This window comes from Monodon monoceros, unplaced genomic scaffold (assembly GCF_005190385.1).
Source record: "Monodon monoceros isolate NGI ecotype Baffin Bay Population unplaced genomic scaffold, NGI_Narwhal_1 Super_Scaffold_6, whole genome shotgun sequence".
Lineage (NCBI taxonomy): Eukaryota > Metazoa > Chordata > Mammalia > Artiodactyla > Monodontidae > Monodon > Monodon monoceros.
The window spans coordinates 95,740,644-95,760,998 of NW_021703783.1; the positions used below are offsets into that span (position 1 = coordinate 95,740,644).

At 55.8% G+C, this 20,355-nt stretch overlaps 1 protein-coding gene across 1 annotated transcript; it reads right to left on the reverse strand.

Moving 5' to 3' along the window:
• Positions 1-330: 330 nt before the first annotated feature.
• SHISAL1 (shisa like 1) lies at positions 331-16,576 on the reverse strand. The gene is made up of 3 exons (XM_029206507.1): positions 16,202-16,576; positions 12,408-12,621; positions 331-1,806 (listed from the first exon to the last, which is right to left on the reverse strand). The coding sequence occupies exons 1-3, from the start codon at positions 16,266-16,268 to the stop codon at positions 1,485-1,487; spliced, it is 603 nt and encodes a 200-aa protein (XP_029062340.1). The 5' UTR covers positions 16,269-16,576; the 3' UTR covers positions 331-1,484.
• Between the last annotated feature and the right edge of the window lie 3,779 nt (positions 16,577-20,355).

The window sequence follows — 20,355 nt, forward strand, 5'->3', positions numbered from 1 at the left end:
GTGTCCCCTCCCCCCTCCTCAAGGTAAAGAGCAGCCTCTCCACCACCCATCACCTCCACACCACCAGAAGCCTGGCTCGGGGGCCCCGCCCAGAGGACCGGCTCAGTCCACATTTGTCCAGCTGAGCTGAGCAAGGCTGCGTCTTTGCCTCCTGCATGACAGTTGGGGCAATTATTAGATCAGTAAGCACAAGCTGATTTAAGTGTATCTTATTAATTATTTAAGTCATTCATTATTGAAAAGGTCACTAGCTGTTAGCTACTTAAACAATCACGAACTAGCTTGGTTGCATCTCTTGCAAGGAAGGAGCAATGGTTAACTGAGCGCCTACTATGTGCCAGGCATTTTGTTTGATCCTCAAGACAATCCCAGGGTGGCAGGGGTGGGGGGGTGCATTCTCACTCCCCCCTGCTTCACAAGGATTGGAAGGTTAAGAGGGTGAAGGAGTTGCCTGAGGTTACAGAGCTGGTAACTGGCAGAGCTGGGACTTGAACCTGGGTTGGGTTGCCTGCAAAACTCATGGCTTGGCAGGGATCACTGTGTTGTAGGTTTTTGCACTGGATCTGGCAGGCTGGGCTCAGTATTGTGATGTCCTGGGATGATGTGCCCTGTGCCCTGTGTGCCCATGGCTGCAGCTCAGCCCCTGCAGAGCAGCTGAGCCCTATACCCGAGCCCTGGACTTGAGCATCTACACTCAGCCTGGCTCCTGCCAGGGGCTGATGCCTGTTCTTGGTGCTGGCCAGTCACACAGTAGGTTCCTGCTTCAAAATGCACAGATGCCTCCTCTCTCCCTCCAGCTCTGCACCGCCCAGGGACCCCCAGGTTAGGTTATTCTCTGCCTCCCACCAGACTGGAGATGGATAGACATGAAAGCGGCAGTCTGTCCCTTTCCAGGAAATCATGAACTCGCCCCTGGGGTAGGGTAACCAGGTTCTGCGGGGGTGGCCACCCTATAAGGCCAGCCGAGATGCCACCTCCCTGGCCGGCTTCCTTCCCTTCCCCGAGCCATCACTGAGCAGCCTGCCTGCATCGCCCTCAGATGCCTTTCTGTGACTCAACATACATGCACCATGGAGTCCAGTAATAAATATGCTTATTTTCAAATTTCATGCCAAAAAAAGCTTCTCCCTCAGCCCCTGACAGATCGACTTGCTTCCTTTGACCAGACTGTGAAAACTTGGGAAGCCATCCAGTTTCCCTTTTTGCCTTGGCAGCTAGGAAACTCACAACTCCACTTCATGCTCAGTGGCAACAGCTCTCACACCAGAATCTAAGCAAAATAAACTTGCAAGCTTTGTTTCTAAGCTCTGTTTCAACCTTTCATTTCGACTTTTCTGTCCAGGCACGCGTTGTTACCACGAGCCACTTCACATCTTTCTTGGCAAATAAGATAAGCAAATCATCTGGTAATTGACAAGCCAAACACAGCAGCAATAATGATCTGGTATTTTCCAAGCTCGTCAAAGACAAGAGATCGCAGCCACTCACCAGGCAGACGAAGCCTGGAAGCTCATCAGCGGTGGGCTGTGGCTGTCTCTCTGCAGCGTGTGGACGGCCTGGGGGGCTTGAGGCAGGGGACCCGGGGGAGGCTGGGACTGCAGGGCCGGCTGCCCTGGCCGGGGTGCCCGGGCAGGGTTCCCCCACCGCCTGGGGTCCTGTTTCATCCACCGTCCATGGATGCCCCACCGTGCCAGGTAAACCTTGCAAATGTCGTAGTTCATTGCCGAGTAATACAAAAGATCCAGGACGAGTAGCATCAACACGAAGAAGCCGTAGATCCACACTCCCAACAAGGCAGTGTAGTTGCTGCGGGAAAACAGAGAGAGGCTGAGAGAGGAAAACAGAGAGAGGCTGAGAGAGGCCGGGACAGCAGCCCCGCTGGGGCTGGAGTTAATCAGGGGGGTTGATTAGAAAACATGGCACGGGGTCTCCGAGAGGAAGGTGAGCCCCTCTGGGGGGCAGGGGATCTTAGCTCCCTCTTCTCATGCCCACTCCCCACTTTCCTCTCCCCGACCCGCCCTGTTTGCCCCTCCCAGATGCCTGCAATCCACTGCCCTCGGCCTGTCCCTCGAGCATCCCCTCCAAGGCCCCAAGTCCTTGGGCCGGGAGCCCAGGAGGCCTCACCCTGTTAGGCCCTCTGGAAGAAATTTTCCACTGGGCATCTGGGGCTCTTGCGTTGTGGTGGCCCTTACTTTCACCTTCCTGCCCCCCCGACATGGGCGCTACGCCCGGACCTGCCAGCTGTCTCCCGCGGGTACCTCCCGCTTGCCCCCCCTCCTGGCCTTGGCTTACGCCGCCCCCGCCACCTAGGAGGCTCTCTTGCATCCCTCATCATCCCCTCCCCTCCCCATCTTTCTGGACCCAGGGCAAATGCAGGAAGTCTGTCGTCTGAGGACAAACTGACCCAAGTTCATGCCCCTCGGCATCCACACTGGGCCACCTCACACCCCCAAGTTCTGCGTGGGACTCAGCCAGGGTGTGTCCCACCTGGGGTCGGCTCCCTTCCAGCCTGCGCCATCACGCTCCCTCCCTCAGAAGCCCAGGAGTCAGGGCATCAGCTCAGCTGCCCTCCCCACACCCCACGAACTAGACACTGGTGCATCTGCTCCACCAGCCACATGCCTTTCACACCCACCCTCAGGCCGCTCCCCGACAGCGCTCTCCACCAGGCACCCAAGGGCTGCATGGCTGGGGGTCTCAGGGCCCCCTGACGTCGGTTCTTTTATTCCTTCACCCAGCATTTCCACGCTGAGGGCCAGTCTGCCCTCCAGAAGCAGAGATGATGGGGTTGGTTTTGAGCTGCAAATGCCCCTTAGTGAAGGGAAGCTGGCTGCCCCCTGAGGAGCTCACTGGAACACTGCGCCTTCTGCCCAGCCACTGCTTTCTGTTCCCCCACCACCTTCCTTCCTCCCCAGCCTGACTCCCACTGCCTCTTGGAAACTGCTGGGCCCTTCCTCTGACCTGAGTGCCCCTCAAACCCTCCCCCCACCAGCCGGGGCCATGCTGGCATGGTCCGGGTATATCCTCCCGCCCAGGCCAGGGTCTGAGTCTCTCCCGGGCGCCCGGGGAGGGCCATTTCCTGACCACTGCAGCGGGGCCAGCGGAGCTCCACACGGGGCTCGCCCAGGACTGCGGCTGTTTAAGGGACCGATTTATTAGTCACTCAAATGCCCCCTCCACCGGCTCCCTGCTGCGGCCATCTGTTTAGGTGGGTGTGAGCTGGCGGGTGGCAAAGATGAGGCAAAGCCAGTGTCCAGCCTCGCTGCCCCCTGGGGGGACCCGCCCTGGCTCTCAGCAGACAGGCTCCCGGGTGTCCTGGGTCCCCTCGAGAGGTGCCTCTGGATGCTGTCTGAAGCTGTGGCACACGGGTCTGGAGCCAGGAGGCCCTGCCTCTGGTTTCTCCTTGGCCTCACTTTGCCGTGTGGCCTGGGAGGATGCTGTGTGTCTCTGGGTCTGGAGGAGATGATATGAAGCCCCTCCCGGTCTCGGTTTCCAGACTCTGCATCTTCCCAGCTGGGTTCACCTGCTCAGCCTTGGCCGCTGCAGTGAGATGGGCGCCGCTCCCCTCTGGGTCCTCCAGCCCCCTACCAGGGCTGGGCCCGGGCTGGGTGGGGAGGCTGACTTTTGCCCCGCCCCCCGACCCAGCCCCCTGAGCTGCCTCATTTCAAGGGGAATCTAGCTTCACTTGGAGATATCCGGGTGTGAATGCCTGCCAGGGAACAGAGGCCAGCAGCCCTGTCTGGCATGCCCAGGCAGGAGTCCACGTGGACAGGGGAGGAGGGCCTGGCTTCGGCCCCTGGCACCCCTGCTTTCCCCAGCACCCCCTCTCCAACCTCCTCTGTTGCCCCCACAGAGTTGCTCTAAGCATCAGGCTTTTCCTTGGTGGTTCCCATGGCGGCAGCCGCGGGCGCTGAGGGAGCCAGTGGGGCGGGAGAGGCAGGGGCAGCTGTTGGCAGATGTTGCCACACTGAGAGAGGGAGTCCCCGACGCCAGCTGGGGGTGGGAGCTGGACACGGCTGGGCCTAAACCATCAGGACTAAGAAATAATAACAGCTAGCGAAGCAGCAGCCGGTGGGCATTGCTCTAAGTGCTTTACACATCTTAGCTCATCCGACGACACTCAAAACACACAGTGAAGAAAGAATTACTGCTATCATCCCCATCCCCGAGATGGAAACTGAGGCTCAGAGGAATTCAGAGGCTGTCTAAGAGCTCACAGCCATTAAGTGGCAGAGTCAGGATTTGAACCCAGCAATCCAGCTCCACAGCACACGTTCCTAACCGCTGCACCATACGGCCTAAGGCAGGCGCCACCCATGTTTTCTGGGCAGACAAGCCGCCTCCAGGCGTTTGCCTATGCTGCTCCCCTGCCTGGAACTTGCTCCCTACCTCCTGTGCAGGCAGCTGGCCCCGCCCCCATGTCTGAGCGCAGCTATCACCTCCTCCAGGAAGCCTTCCCTGATGTCCTATGTTAAGTCCAATCCCTCCCCTGGGCTCCCAAAGCCACCGGGCTTCCCAGAACACATTGTGTTGTCTTTGCTGTCTTGTAGGACTGTCTGCACCTCGAGATCAGAGCTCCTTGGGGCCAGGGTCAGAGTTCAATGCTCGGCCTGGGGCTGCTTTCAATGTTCCTTAAGCTAATATATAGTGAGTGCTTATAGCGAGCTGGTGTCAGTGGCAACCTCGATAGGAATAACTTCCTCACTAGACTTTACCTTCTCTATGCGTATTCTCTAGTAGTTAATAGGGATGCTAGCCATCACAACGTGCCCGTGCCTTGTGTTTCCGAATCTTTGCAACAATACTGTGAGTTAGGAGCCAGTATCCCTCATTTACAGATGAGGAAATGGGGCCCAGAGAGGCGAAGTCAGTGTCCAGAGGCTACACAGCTGGGCGGTGGCCGCACTGGGATGTACACGTAGGTCTATCTGACCTCAGAGTGTGCTGAGTTTTGGGGAATCCCAAGGTCAAGTCTAAGACAGATGTCCAGGCAGGAATTCCCCACATCTGCTTGGCCCACTTGTCCTAGCTCATCCTCTACCAGGAATTGCGGACAGGCCCCAACCTCCCCAGCGACAGCATCCTGCATCTCAGTGTGTCATCATCACAGGGTGCATGGGCACTGCTGAGCCTGCAGGCCTCCGCAGCCAGCTTGCTCTAACTGGCATGGGGTTTGGGGGGTGGTAGCACCCTCCATGATCTCACCGCCATGATCTCACCACACCCCGCCCCCCCCAGCTCAGAGAAGGGAGGGGCACACCCGCAGGAGGTGCCACCTTTGCTGACTCCCTCTGCCCTGCATGGGAGGCCACCCTGGAGGTGGCAGCCGGCTGGGAAGCCTGGGCCATGGACGCCGTCTCCAGGCAGTTCCCTGCCTTCCAGGGCCTGCCCTCTCCATGGTTGCCTGGCTGGAAGCATTCTGGTCTTTTTAATCTAATTTAAAAATGTGATCTGGAAATTAATTTCATCCAGATGCAGGGGTCTTTGTTGAGTGTGTGTGTGGGTGTTTTATAAAGGGCAGGAGAGAAAATAGAGGCTGTTTTATGGGACAAGATGTGAAGCCAGCCAAAGCCACAGATAGCAATTTTCAGTATCTTTTGGAAGACTTAATGATTCAGATTCTTTTGCTGCTTCCCAAGCAGTAAACAAAACCTTCTCTGATGGAGGAATGTCACTGAATACCTCCCGGGGACAGGAGCAGGTATGTCAGCAGGGGCGGAGGCCAGATGGAGGTCCCATCGCCACCCATGGGCAGTCCCAGTTGAGGACGGAGGACAGAGTTCCTGAGGCCATCCTGTCAGAAAGGAACGTCAGCTGCAGAGCTCACAGCTGGGCCCAGGCTGGCTGGGAGATGGTTCATGGCCCCTCAGCCAACTTCACCTAAAATAACTGAACCCGCTCACAGGGGGGCCTGTCAGTCCGTGTGACAAGTTGATAACCCTGGTGACTAAATTCTGGGCCCAAGAGATTAGGCCTGTGTGGATTCAAATCCCAGCTCAGCAAAATTCTTTTTCCGTGATCTGGGGAAAACGAGCTTTACTTTCCTCATCTGTAAAATGGGGATAACAATATGCCCTACTTGGTGGTGCAATTGTGAGGCTTAATGAGATAACACGGGCCTGAAGGAGAAAGGACCCAGTGAGTGCTGCCTCCTGTGATTAAGGCACAAAGGGAATGCTCAATAGATCTAGGCCCAGAGAGGCAAAGTGACTTGCCCAAGGTCACACAGCAGGATTGAGGTTGTCCAGTGCCGTGGAGGAGCATGGGCTTGGGACTAATGAAGTAGCGTCCACTAATACCAAAATATTCACTGTTCTCCCTGCACGCCTGCTTACAGGGCCCGGCCCTGCTGGTAACAGCCTTGGCCAAGTGATGTGCTTTGACCAAAAACAACGTCAGCAGAATTATCAGGCTGATTCTGGGTGGAAGCTTAGGAGTTACCTTGTAATTTCACCATCGCTCTTTTCCCTCTGCCATGGGGACATCCTGCTCTGGATGAGGACTGCTTGATCAGCTCGGGTCACAGAATGCTCCCTGCCCAGAGCCCCAGGTGACCCAAGAAAGACATGGGGTGTGAGTCAAAAATAAGCCTTTGGGGCTTCCCTGGTGGCGCAGTGGTTGAGAGTCCGACTGCCGATGCAGGGGACTCGGGTTCGTGCCCCGGTCCGGGAAGATCCCACGTGCCGCGGAGCGGCTGGGCCCGTGAGCCATGGCCGCTGAGCCTGCGCGTCCGGAGCCTGTGCTCCGCAACGGGAGAGGCCACAACAGTGAGAGGCCCGTGTACCGCAAAACAAACAAACAAAAATAAGCCTTTGTGTCTCGACTCCCAGGGACTCTGGGGCTGCTCCTTAACTGAGCCCAGATGACCCACACACCGGTCCCAAACCCTGCTGAGCCACTTGTGTGCTGTATGACTACAGGAAAGCTCTCACCTTCTCTGAGCCTCAGCCCTGGTGCAGTGAGGCCAGCGGGACCTTCTTCATAAATACCTCTACTCGGATTAAAGGAGTCAGGGCAAGTAAGGCCCCTTGCCTTCCACTAAATGCTCGCAAACGTTCATATATGTCCCTTCCCCTGGCTTGGAGGGGTGTATTCAGATTAGGAAACCTCGCGGATTCTAGAACCTCTTGAGCGTCACAAGGCTGACAGTGTGTAGGTATGTTTTACGCCTAAAAGGGCTTGATAGGGCTGAGCAACTGACAAGAACATCCAGGAATTTCCGACCCAACTCAGGAGCTGGATTCAGAGCTTGAAGCATGTTTGACGGTGATGTAAGGCCTGCAGGACAGGGCCCAGGTAGAGGAGACCCAGGGTACTGGGATTCTCAGGTCCTCAGGCCTGGCCAACCACCACATGTCAGCTCTCGGTGTGGCTGGAGCACCTCTGGGTATTGGGAAAGGAAAGCTACTGGAGGAAAGAGGTTTCAGTGCGGCCGAGGGAAGAATGACAACCCATCACTTCCCACTTTGAGGCCTTGAAGACCCTTCTGTCTTCTGAGCATTCCTGTCCCAGGTTCCCACCCCTGGCAGCCCATCTGCCTGGTGAAGGAACACCCACACACTGCACAAGACTCTAGTCCATACCATCTCTGCCAGAGGGATGTCCCCTGCCCCTAGAGAGAGCTGACCGCTGACCCCATATACCCCGTGCCGCCCTGTGCCCTGGATACATGCTGCCATTGCTTGCTCAGGGCCCTGGGTGGTCATTGCTGCTAGCGTCCCAGCCGGAGGCTGGCATGGGAGGGTGTGCAGTACACTCCTGAACACCAGGGACTCTGCCCAAGTGGCTAGAAGTGGCATCTCACTGTGGCGGCAGGCTTGGCGAGGTTGCATCCCGAGCTCTGTCCGCCTTTCTGCCAGGCAGCTAGAGCCAAAACAGACCATTCTGTTCCTCCAGAGAGACACAAATAAATAAGTCATCAGGAGCGCTCTCCTCTTCCCTGCCACCAGCCCCGCCTCCCAGCTGATACACTGGTGGGTCAGGCGAATGTCAGGCAGCCTTGCTGTTGACAGGCCCCGTGCATCTTCACAAAGCCCCAACGGGGGTCACAGCTGTGCTGGTCCATCTAGATGGGCTGCCAGTGGGCGCTAACCTCCTGGGATATTGGAACACCTGGCCTCTTGGCTGAGGTCTGGCACATTCCCCAGCATCAGACAAGTCCTGGCTTTCTAGATGCACCTGGGAGTGGCAGAGCCCACTGGCCGGAACAAGGGCCCTGGTGTCCCTTGGCCTTGACTGGGTGGAACAGGTGACTTCACCTGCCTGGGCCCAGCCCCTTCTTCCTTCCTCTCAGAGTAGCTGTGAGGACTAATGAGACAACAAAGGCATCCTGCCCAGAAGGGTCAGAGCTCCAAAGGGCAGGACGGTCCCAGAGGTGGACTTTACCTGGCTCTCCTCACACACCCGGAGCACTCAGGACCTCTTGGCCAGGCAGGCCTGTCCCAACCCATTCACTAACCTATCCTCCCACACCCAGTGGCCCATCCTCCAGTTGTCCCCTCTCTGCCGCAAGCTCTGGCTGGACGCAAGGCCCTGGCCCCGCTCCCTGGGCTCAGGCCTTCTCCCCAAGATGCCCCAGCTCAGGCAGCTAAACGGGGGCCTCCAGGGCTTCTTATCTGAGCTCTGGATTGGCTGTCTCCTGGGTGACCCCAGCCTCTCCTCTCCACAGGGCCCCAGTCTTGCCCAAGTCATCCTCATGACTTCTGCAGTGTCCTAGGTCCTTGTATCATGCACCATCCGTGAGCACAAGCCCAGCTTAAAGCTCTCGGGGCCCCTCACCACCCTCAAGAGGAAGCCCAAGCCCCTCCTCCTCTGCCCCCCGGTCCGCGAGGCCCCACCCCATCCCGCCAGCCCCCGCCGCCTTGCCCCATGGCTCCCCTGGCATTTCACACTCAGGCTGCAGGGAACTGTGTCTGGAAACGCTCATTCCTCTGGACTGTGTGGCTCCCACCCTCTTCAACACTTTTGGATACAGGACACCAAGCACCACGCCTCCCTCGTGAAGCCCAGGAGAGCAGAACAGCCTGGGAGAGGAGCTCAGCCCAGCTCTTCTGGGCCTCCATCCACGTCTGTGGGAAGGGCGATGGCAGGAAGCTCGGTGGAGAATAATCAGGAGGGATCCCTCCAGAGCAGTGCTGTCAACCGGGAGAGTCCCGCACCCCACGCTTGGCAGCGTCAGGAGACACGGTTGGTTGTCACAGGCAGTCAGTGGGGAGGGGGCGTGCTCAGCGTCTAGTGGATGGTGGCCAGGGTCTCGCAATGCACAGAGTAGCCCCCAGAAAGGAGGATTAGGCTCCAGGTGTCCACCGGGCCGCGGTGGGGGTCCCTGCTCTAGGCCCTCCATCAGTGGAAGTCCCAGATTTATTAAAGCGGCTCTGGACCCAGGCTGGCTCTCAGCTCCACCCCGACTGGCTGCCTCAGTCGGGCAAGTTATCAATCTCTCCACGCCTCACCTTCCTGTGTGTAAAGGGGGCCAAGGGTGGGCTGCTAAGTGGCTTCAGAGGGTTGAGCACAGAGCTGGCCCCATGCCGCTAGCTCCATAAATGCTTGCCGAGGTGCCAGGCTAAAAGCCAAGCTAAACTTCCTCAGTGCGTCCATGCCTCCCCAGGGAAGGGCTCTGTTTTGTGGTCCAACTCTTTATTATCTGCAGCCAGGACCCACTGTGCCTAAACCATGGAGAATTCCGTGTGAATCCCGTGTAAACGTGCAGATCACAGAAACCTGTGGGCTTCAAAACGAGGAGCCCAGACACCAGTCGCCAGAGCCTTGGAGAAGTCTGGCCGTCTTGCCAAGCCTCTGTCTTCTGTCTGGCTTTCAGCTGGCAATGTCAACACTTCAGGGTCCTAACCCCAGTCCTGGCACCGCCCTCCTCCCTCAGGGAATTAGTCTTTGGTCTTATAAAAGGCTTGGGTCAAGTTCCAGGCTTGATTCCAGTCCTCGTGACAGAAAAGACTTGCTGAACTACTTCACACAGAATTATTCTGAGGTCTGAGCAGATGGCAAGATATTCAGGGGAAGCACCCGTGCATTTGAGGAAGGAAGGCTGGGGAGCTGGCCTTGGTGGGAGGAGGAGAGATTCAGAAGATAGTCAAGGGATTTGCATCTCCTGCCTGATCAAAGGGAAGAGGCAACTTCCCGCAAGTGAGCATGGCATGGTGGCAAAACATCCAAGCCCCAATATCAGACAGAGAGATGGAGGCTCAGACCCCCACCCCACCACTCCCAGCGGTGCCACTAATCTCTTCAATAGTCACTCAACAAACACTCCTTCCAAGTGGATTTTTCCTTACCACGAAAAAAATACATCTACCCCAAGAATCAGCTTCAGGCTTACTGGGAAAATATCTGAAGCATCCCCATTAAAGTCAGGAAGAAGACAAGATTGCCTGACAATTTTAAAGATGGTTTTAGAGGTACTAGCCAACACGATTGGACAAGAAAAAGAAGTGAGGCACAAAAACTGGAAAGAAGGAGATGAGATTATCATTGTTTGCAAATGGCATAATCGGACACCTAAGAGAATCAGCTGAAAAAAGTATTACAAAGATAAGAAATTTCAGTAGGGTGGCTGAGTAAAAAAATACGTATTAGGTTTTATCATTTAAACAACAGTTGGTTAGAACAGTGGTGTCCGACCTTTTTGGCACCAGGGACTGGTTTCGTGGAAGACAATTTTTCCATGGACTGGGTGGGGGGATAGTTCAGGCAGTAATGTGAGCGATGGGAAGCAATGGGGAGCAGCAGATGAAGCTTCGCTCGCTCACCCACTGCTCACCTCCTGCTGTGCGGCCCCGTTCCTAACAGGCTGTGGACCGGTACTGATCCATGGCCTGGGGGTTGGGGACCCTTGGGTTAGAAGATATAGTAGAAGAAAACCCCCATTATAAAATAGCAGCTTGAAAAGAAATAAATATGAACAAACACAAAAGATACGTGCAATATCTATATGAAGAAAACTCCAAAACATTATAAAAGAAAATGTGAACAAATGGAAAGACACATTGTATTCTTGGATAGGAATATTCAACGTCATGAAAAGTCCATTGTCCTTGAATTAATCTATGAATTTAACACAATCTCAGTAAAAAGTACTAACTAGATTTTTTTTTTTTTTTTTTTTTTTTGGCAGGGAGACTACAAAAGCCAATTCTAAAGTTCGTATGACAAAAGACCTGGGGGAATAGACTAAGAAGACATTAAAACACATCAAAAGCAACAGTAGTTAACACAATGAGGTACTAGCAAATGTATAACTAGACCAATGAAAGCCATCACAATCTACCCAGATGCTCAAATTTAGTATACTATAGTATACAATAAGTTTGCATTTCGGATCAGTGAGGAAAAGATGGACAATTCAATGATTGCTGTTAGGATAACTGTCTACCCATGTGGGAAAAAAATAAATGTGGATTCCTACTTTACATCCAAAAAAATTACTTACATCCAAATTTTTAAAAAATCTTACATCCAAATAAATTCCTCACAGATCAAAGATTTGAAGGCAAAAAATTAAAACATAAAAGACGTAGAAGACAACACGAGGGGATTTTTAACAATCTCAGAGTAGTGAAAGACTTTCTCTGTAGGATACAAACCCCACCAGACACAAAAGAAAAAAAATGGGTACAATTTGATTACATAACAATTAAAAATTAAGCATGAGGAAAAAAGCATCACTAATTCAAAGACACACTGAGAAAATATTTGCAATGCATCCTATTTCCTTCATATGTAAAAAGTTCCTGTGAATAAATAAGAAAAAGGCCAAAATTTCAATAGGAAATGGCAGAGGACATAAACAGCTCACAGTAAAAGAAATACAAGTGACTCTCAAGCGTGTGAAATATGCTGTTTCACTCATAGTAAGAGAAATCAGTGGATGCTATTTCGATCCTATGTGCCTTTACTTAGCATATTCTCACTGCTTTTCTACCAGCAAACTCCTCCTCCTTCTTTACACTCATATCCCCTCCATCAGGGCCCTGGTCTCATGTGTTTAATCACCTTAGGGAAAGGGGCTGCATGGGATTAATCTCTGGGTCAGGAATGTCAACCAATATGTGTTGAACAAATAATGAATGAAAAAGGAACTCAGGCCCCGTGGATTCCAGGTCCAAGCACCTTTCATGCCTGAAAGTCTTCCACATCCTTGACCTCATTTAACTACCGCAGCAGCCCTGAGAGGCAGGTATCACATGCCCATTTCTCAGATAAGAAGGCTAAAGTCCAGAGGGCAGAACAGGTCAGAAAACCTGTCACCTGAAGACTTTCCCAGACTCCTTCCAGGTCCACCCATTCTTGCACTGGTTGCCCAACAGCTGGCCTGGAGGCTGGGGTGTTTTGGCGGCACCCGGACTTGACTGGGGCCCAAGGCAGTGGGGCTGTGGCCCCAGCGCGGTACTTACTTGTGCATGTAGCCCTCGGAGCCGGCCGTGAGGTTTGCCTGCATCACCGCCTGGAACTCTGTCTCATTGCAGCAGTATTTGAAAACCGTGTTGTTATGGTGACAGCAGAGGATCAAGGTTTTGTTGTCCGAGAGCCGGGGGCAGTGGAAGCCAAAGTGATAGCGGCCTTTGTGGTCCGTGTAGGGCTCACAGACACGGAAATGCGCGGACAAGACTGGAAAAGACAGTCACCAGGCTCGGTGGGGTCCCTCCTCAGGCCCAGCTGGCCCGAGACCCCCACCAGTCCATGAGGACCACGGGCAGAGCCTGGTTGGCCTATTCTAGGGTTGTGCCCACCTCTTCCTTTGCCAGGAAGGCTTTGTGGTCCAGTGTGAGCCTCCCCTCTGCCAGGAAGACTGCTCTGGCTCCTGTCACCTCCCAGGCCCCCCTCGGCTACCATCCTGCTTATACTGTGCTGTCCAGACTGGGAGCTTCTTGCAGGCAGGGCTGATCTTAGGCCTCACGTGGATCCCCTCCAAGGGCTCTGCACACAGCTGGCACTCAATTAGGAAGCAACACTAACTGAGCACTTACTGTGTGCTTCGCAGGCTCTATCAGATTTAATCCACTTGGCCATCCTAGCAGGCAGGTCTGGGATCCCACTTTACAGAGGGAGGAACCCGAGGCTCAGAGGTGTACAGTGACCTACCTGAGCCGGTTAGAGGCGGTGGAGCAGGAATCCAACCCAGGCCTGCCTGGATCCAAGGTCCAGGAGCCTCTGCACTCCTCCATCACTGTGCGGACTGATGGTGGACTCGCCAACAAGTCCAGGCTGGCCTGGGTGGTGAGTGGCATGGGTGCAAGAACCAGGTCCCACTTGTAGAGAAAGCGGTGTCCCCTCATATCTTGGTTTCTACTAAACTGATGCCCTACACCCGGAGGTCCCCAAGGGCCCGCCTTGGTGGCCCCAGCTCATGGCGACAAAGCTGCCCTGGCCTTGGACCCTCATTCTCCTGGCTCATGGCCAGAGGCCCCTATTCAGCCACGGATGACGCTGAAAACCCAGGACAGTATTTACTAGCTGTGCTGCTGCTGATAAAGACGAGTGAAAGCCTGAACAAACATAACAATGGAAAACAACTTGGAGCCCGCTGTCTCTAGCTTAATTAGTGTCTTCATAAAAGGGACTGCTGTATCTAATTCGTATCGCTCAAAAGGGGCTTCCAAGGCTGAATACATCTCTCCAACCACCAAGGCTCTAGTTCTGCAGAAGCGCCTCAGTTAATTGAGAGCTCTGTCTCTGCTGAGAGGTTATTAGACTCCAGCCCACACAGCTCCCAGCGCCAGGGGCTGCCGAGGGGATCGCAGCTGGGCTGCGCTGGCCGGTGGGCGGGTGGGCCTCACGTGCTGGAGCGCCAAGGCTGGCTTGGGTGGCTTCATGAAATCCTGGGCCCCTTCTCCAAAGTACAGCACCCTCTTTCGTGGGGACGGGTAGGATCACTGCGGGAAAAGGGTCTCAGCCTTTCAGGAGTCAGGGGAGCTCTCAGCCTTGACCCTGGGAAACAGAAGACCCTCTTATGGATGCAGTGGTCACTAAGGAAGCCCCAGGTGGATGCACCATCTCATTTGATCTCATGTATTCCCATTGCACAGAGGAGAAAACTAAGGTTGAGAGCACGAGTCTCAAAGTGTGGTCCCTGACCTGCTGCGTCTGCATCCCCAGGGGACTTGTCACAGATGCAGTTTCTCAAGCCCCTCAGCAGACGTTCTGAATCAGAAACTCTGGGGATGGGGGGCACAGTCTGAGTCTTAGAAAGCCCTGCAGGGGATGTCGATAGACTTGGTTTGGGACCCACTGGCCTGGAGGCACAACGTACCAGAGGCTAAAGGTGAGGCAGAGGCAGGAAGTGAATTCCAGCCACTGACCAGCCCCCGTCCAGATTGATGAGAAAGCCCTGCCGGGGGGGTCAGCTCACACTCGCTTGCAGGAGGCTCGATGTGTCAGCAACACCCAGTGGCTGGTCAAGAAGACAAGCTGGGGCCCTGAGGCCACAGGACCCAGGGAGGGAAGCAGCAGAGTGGTGGAGGGGGCCTTTGAGCTGGGCTTCAGAGGAGCCAGATGTGCAGAGATGGAAGTGGGAGGGAGGCCCAGCCAGGGAAGGGATAAGGAGAAGTCCCCAGTGGCTCACCCCGGCCACCCCTGGACAGTCAGCACCACCTGCTTTGACCATGTGCGAAGACAAGACCACTGCTGCTTCCTGAGGAAGAATGTGCCGGAGCTCGAGGAGTCCTGGCCCGGAGCCAGGACAGCTGGTCTGAATCCTGGAGTGCACAGGATCACCTGGGCCATCACAGTCTCTCTGTGCCTCGTTGCCCTCAAGGATGGAAGACCAGTGGTCTCCCGGGGGCTGGGGCCTCCGAGAAGCATTTGTGAACAGCAAAGCGCAGGGCCCACTTAGAGCAGGGAGGGTGTAAGCGAAAGAGTGGACGATAAAGGACAGCACTTCCGGCCTCCAGGCACGGGTGCATCGTGGCTCTGGGGCTGTGCCTGGGGCCCGAGGGCAGGGGGATGGTCGTTAGGAGGCCAGCGTGTCCTGAGTCACCAGGAAAACCGGCCCACGTGGAGAGGGAACACGAGGGGAGAGCCATTCTTGGGTCTTGGCGTCCAAGATAGGACACCGATCACCCCCTCCACACACACACACACACACACACACACACACACACACACACACACACCTGCGAGGCTCAGGGTCTGCGTGGCCATCATTTAACAGCCAGGTGACTGTGTCCTCTGACCATGTGACCTCAGGCAATTCTCTTTCCTGGTCTGACCCTCAGCTTCCTCATTTGTAAATGGGTGGGGAGCTCCTCTCTCCCAGGGGACAAGATGACCTACTGCATGAGAAAGCAGCGGGGAAGGATTTCTGTGCACAGTGGCCCCCAGGCGCATGGCCTTGGCCTGGCTTTTTCTCTGCCACCCCAGGGCCCTTCATGGCATCCTTCTGAACCACGACCCCCAGCAAAGGGGCAAAAGGGGCCCAAAGGTGCAGGCCGGTGTCCACAGCCCTGCCAGAGCAGGAGGGCACGAGGGCATAGGTGCATACACACATGAGAGACAGAGACAGGGACAGGGACAGAGACACAGAGATACAGAGAGGGAGACAGAGGGAGAGACACAGCGAGAGCAGGCACCTTGCTGAGATGAGGGCTCGCGCTGGGTCAGCCCTGCTGGCAGGAGGTAGGGTGCACTTCTCCAGTCGGCCAGCTTCGCTTTGGAGCAGCCAAAGGACTTGGTTCATGTTCATCTTTGTGAACAGGAGCGTGAAAGCCCCCCTGCTGGGATCAGGGGCCCCGCCTAGGGGACTGGTCGGGTGCTGGGAGATGGGGCCCCGGCACCACTCTGTCTGGGTTGGAATCCAGCCCCTACACTAGCTGTGTTGTCTCTGGCTGTCAGTTCCCTCTCCAAGCCTCAGTTTCCTCCTCTGTACAATGGGATGACTACAACACTGCCTGACTTTGACTTGCTGGGGTCAGGAGAGAATTCACTGCACGTAAGGGCTTCTCCCAGGACTTACCGGCAGCCACCGTTAACCCCACAGTGTCCGCGAGAATCTTCCAGCTGAGCTCCCAAGGCAGGCACATGAGGCACAGCACACAGTAGGTTCTCACCAAACATGAGCCCCTCACGAGGCTGATGCCACTAGGGCCGGCAGCCCCCTCAGCACCCAGAAGCCCGGCTGAGCTATAGCCCTGACACCAGGAAGGGACCACCTCCCCCTCCCGCCTCCCGCCAAGCATCACAGAGGCTCTACCTGCGGAAATCAGCAACGAGAGGACGGCGAGCACGTTCAAGGGCTGCTGGCCACAACTGGTCATCATTTGGCTTGCATCGATTCGTCGAGCGCTGCCTGTCGAACGAGAGCCGGGAGAGGCCGGGTGTGGGCTGTTTTGTCTGCGGTGCAGACACTGGCTTTGCTGCCCATGGCACGGCCGGATGGGCACGGGCAGGGAAGCAGGTCTGCCGGGAGCAGGGGCCGGGCCGTGGATGATGGAAACGCCGCCATCCAATTTCCTTTCCGGGATGAATGACCTTCCCCCACCAGTCAGCTGTCATCTCCCTTTCTTTTCACGGCAAAATGAGACTTAATCAAAGGAGGACGGATGGCTCAGGTGGTGGAAATAACCAGCGGTGGGCACGGGAATGAGAACGGTGGTGAGCGAGGGGATTAGAGGCGAGCTCGTGAATCTGCAGGGGGCTGGCGGGACCCACGTCTCCCTGCTGTGTCGCTAACGGTGACTTCCATTAACCCCACCCCACCCCCACCAGCATGCATCCAGCTGGCACCGTCCAGGCATTAGGGACATGGCAGTGAACTAAACAGACTCGAGATGGAACTCAATAGAAGCTGTCCCTGCCCCGGCTTGCATTCTAGTGACCAGGGCTGACAGCTCACAGATGAGGAGTTCAGAGGCTATGAGGTCCCTGGGGTTGCAGCCCGAAGACTGAAAGCAGAGACTCAAGCAGAGACTTGTACACCCATGTCCATAGCAGCACGATTCACGATCGCAAAAGGAAGAGACGACACGAATGTCCATCGACGGATGACGGATAAACACTACGTGGCACGCACTACAGTGGAACATTACTCCACCTCCAAAAGAAAGGAAATTCTGACACAGGCGGCAACACAGAGGAGCCTCAGTGAAATAAGCCAGACACAAAAAGACAAACACTGTGTGATCCTATTATCCGAGGTCCCTAAAGCAGTCAAGTCCATAGAGACAGGAAGTAGGATGGGGGGTGCCGGGGGCTGGGGGAGGGGGAATGGGAGTGAGTGTCTCATGGGGACAGAGTCTCAGTGTGGAAAGATGACAAAGTTCTGGAGATGGATGGTGGTGATTGGAAGATGCGTTGCATACTGAGGGAGCAGCAGGTGCAAAGGCCCTGAGGTGGGAGCAGCAGGGAGGCCAGTGGAGGATGGGGGGAGGGGTGGGTAGCAACAGGCCGCCTAAGGCAGGGCCTTGGCCCTCAGTGGCCACTTTATATCAGGTTGTTGAGACCTCGGGACAAACCTGAGGGACAGGTTCCCTCACTACCATCACCACCCCCGTACCCCGCCCCCGGGCTCTGGGAATGGAGGCTGCAGAGGAGGACCAAGTGTCCTCTGTGTCCTCTGTGTGGCCTGCTAGAGCCCCACCAGGGTTGTAACTGCATGTGGCTGGGGAGTAATTTGCTGAGCACCTACTATGTGCCAGGCTCCAGGCCAAACAAGGTCCTGCACACTACCCTCTACCCTCACGGCACCCCTGATCAGGGAGAGCTCCGGGACCCCAGCTTGGGTCCAAGGCAGCTCTGAATCCTGCTGACTAGCGGGCAGGCAGGGCAGGAAGCCAAGGGGGCAACCCAGAGGCCAGAAGCTTCGGACCAAGGAGACAGTGCCAGATTCACGGCCAAAGACAGGCTGCTCACAGCCAGGCCCTGCCCCTGCTTTGGGGCCTGGGGCTTCGCACCTGCAGCACGGGTGGCGCGGAGGCACCCAGGGTGTCAGTGCTGCTTGGAAGGTTGGTGAGCCAAAATAAGAAAAGGGGGTGGCAGGGCTGTTGGACGAAGCCTGAACGCCCTAATACGACGCTCACTCATGGTGATGTTGGTGTCAGTCCCTGCCAGTCCCTGGGGGGACCCGCCCACCTCTCTGTGAAGGCCTCTCTGCTCCCCCAGGAGCAGCCCTGCCCCCAAGGGCTGTGAGCTTCTTAATTGCTCTGAGCCTGGGCCTCCTCCCTGCCTCCCTCAGGGCCCTCCCGGGAGGATGAAGGAGATTAAAGCATTTGAAAGTGCTTAGGAAAGGGTTTCATACTGGGGAAACCTAAAGATCAATCCTGGAAAATGCACTGTGGGGGTGGGGAGTGACAGGTCCTCTGAGATGAGTCCTCCCTGCCATGTGGCCCCATTCCGCAGATGGGGAAGCCGAGGGCCAAGACGGGTGTCCAGATTCCAAGCCCTTCTAGCCCCTGAAAGGTGGCTTTCACTTTTCACTTTTTAAGCCAGGGCTCCAGTCTGAGAGCTGGTGGGTTCATGGAACAAATGCTTGGGTGGGGGTGGGGGTCCACCTCTGCCAGGTGCCCAGCCCTCCTTCCTGCTGCTCCCACTCCCTACAAAGTCCTGCGTATACTGAGGGGGGCTATCACTCACACCTGGGGTGCCCTCCTCTCTTTCCTGTGAGTCCAAATCCTGTACCACCTTAGAAGCTGTTACAATGCCACCTCCTCCAGGAAGCCTGCCTTGATTCCATCAGCTTGAAGAAGTTTGTCTCTCCATTGAGGCGTATCATATTCTATCTCTTCTCTCCTTAATGTGTTAATTCATTTATTCGTTCATGTATTCTCTCAACATCCACTTGCTGACCCCCACTTATCCGCTTGCTGACGCCCGGAAAGGGACCGGGTCGGGTTCTAGGGACTCAGGGTGTCCTGGGTGAGGGCGCCCAGCAGCTCTACCTTATGGGACTGGTCCTCATGCCCTCCTCTCTCCAACTGTGAGAGTCCTGGGCCAGGGCCTGGCCAACTGGGGGTCACGCAGAGTGGGTGAGACTCCCAGCACGACTGGCACTGGCCTCAAGCCCTTGGCCCATTGGAGGCGCTGAAGCAACAGGGCCTGTTGTGGATGTGTGGGTCCCGCACAGCACAGGTGTACCCCGTCACAGTGATGCACTGTGACTCGTCTGTCCCCTGTCCAGCAGGGTCCTCCCTGCGATCTGCTCAGTCCCCTCTGCCTGGCCGTGCGCCCTCCGCCCTGCCTGGCCACCCACGGCTGCCTCAGGATGAGTCAACGGGTGACAAAAGCCACAGCCCTGTTGGTGGGACAAAGGTGGAGGTGGGGGCTGCCCCACCTCCTCAGACCCCCAGGGAAGCTTAGGTGCTGGCACTGAAGGCTGAACCCGTGGTGGAAAGAAAACCCCACCATGTGTCACTGGGAAGTTACATAAAAATTCCATTTCTAATGACCGAAGACAGGAAAGCTATAAGCCAGCATCTCTATTCCTGGCTCGGTGGGAGAGCTGCTTTGGAAACTCCGCGGCTGCCATCCCTGTGAGGTTTCCATGAGAGGGCCAGCTTCTGAGGGCACACCATCAACAGCCCCCATATTCACCTTAGCCCCCCTGTGGGGTCCGCAGAGGGGGACCTGGGCGTGTCACGCTGTCGGGTGCCACCACCTGGGACCCTCCCCCACTGGTGACATTTGGGGGAAGCCCCTCCAGCAGAGGTAGGAGCTGGGGCTGAAAGAGTGAGCATCCCTCATCCTGCCCCCTGGGCCCAGCCCTGGTTCTGGGGTCTGCGGCCGTGGGGCTGCGCCCTGGGACTGGCTTAGAGCAGCTGGACTCTTCACAGGTGCCGGATGCTGGCTTTTCACCATGTTATCTCATAGTCCCCAACAGCCTGATGAGGCAGATATCAAACTCCCATCTCGTAAAGTAGGACACTGAGGCTCAGGGAGGTGAAGTGACTTGCCCAAGGTCGCACAGCCACTCAGTGTCTCAGACAGGAAGCAAGCCCAGCCTCGAAACTCACTCTCCCTCCTGGCACTATAGGAGTTTCCAGAGCCTCCGGAGCCCCTGACCCTCGCTCCTCAGAAAACACATTTACCACAGACAGATTCGATTTATTGACCCGGGTTCTATTTCTTTGAAAACTGGTAAACTACCCACAATGGTAGCTGGTGGCCAATGATAAATCTCAAATAACAGGGGGAACATTCTGGATGAGGAGGACCCCCCAAGCTGACTGCCTCTAGAATCACAAGTCAAGCACGCATCTCTGCATCCACTCCTTGGGTCAGCCGGGGACTGCTGTTCCCAGATTTGAGGATTATTTTTAAACACCGAATTTGGCGAGGCCTGAGTGGAGAGGATGGAGGGCATGTGAAGAGAAACAGAGCCGGCGAAGATGAATTAAACCCCACTGGCAACAA

Excerpts from the sequence above, each read along its gene's own strand:
- SHISAL1 (XM_029206507.1), bottom strand. The coding sequence starts at position 16,268 with ATGATGACCAGTTGTGGCCAGCAGCCCTTGAACGTGCTCGCCGTCCTC. Across the intron at positions 12,622-16,201 it reads CTCGTTGCTGATTTCCGCAG|TCTTGTCCGCGCATTTCCGT; the intron begins GTAGAGCCTCTG and ends TGTCTTTTCCAG. Across the intron at positions 1,807-12,407 it reads TCCGAGGGCTACATGCACAA|CAACTACACTGCCTTGTTGG; the intron begins GTAAGTACCGCG and ends GTTTTCCCGCAG.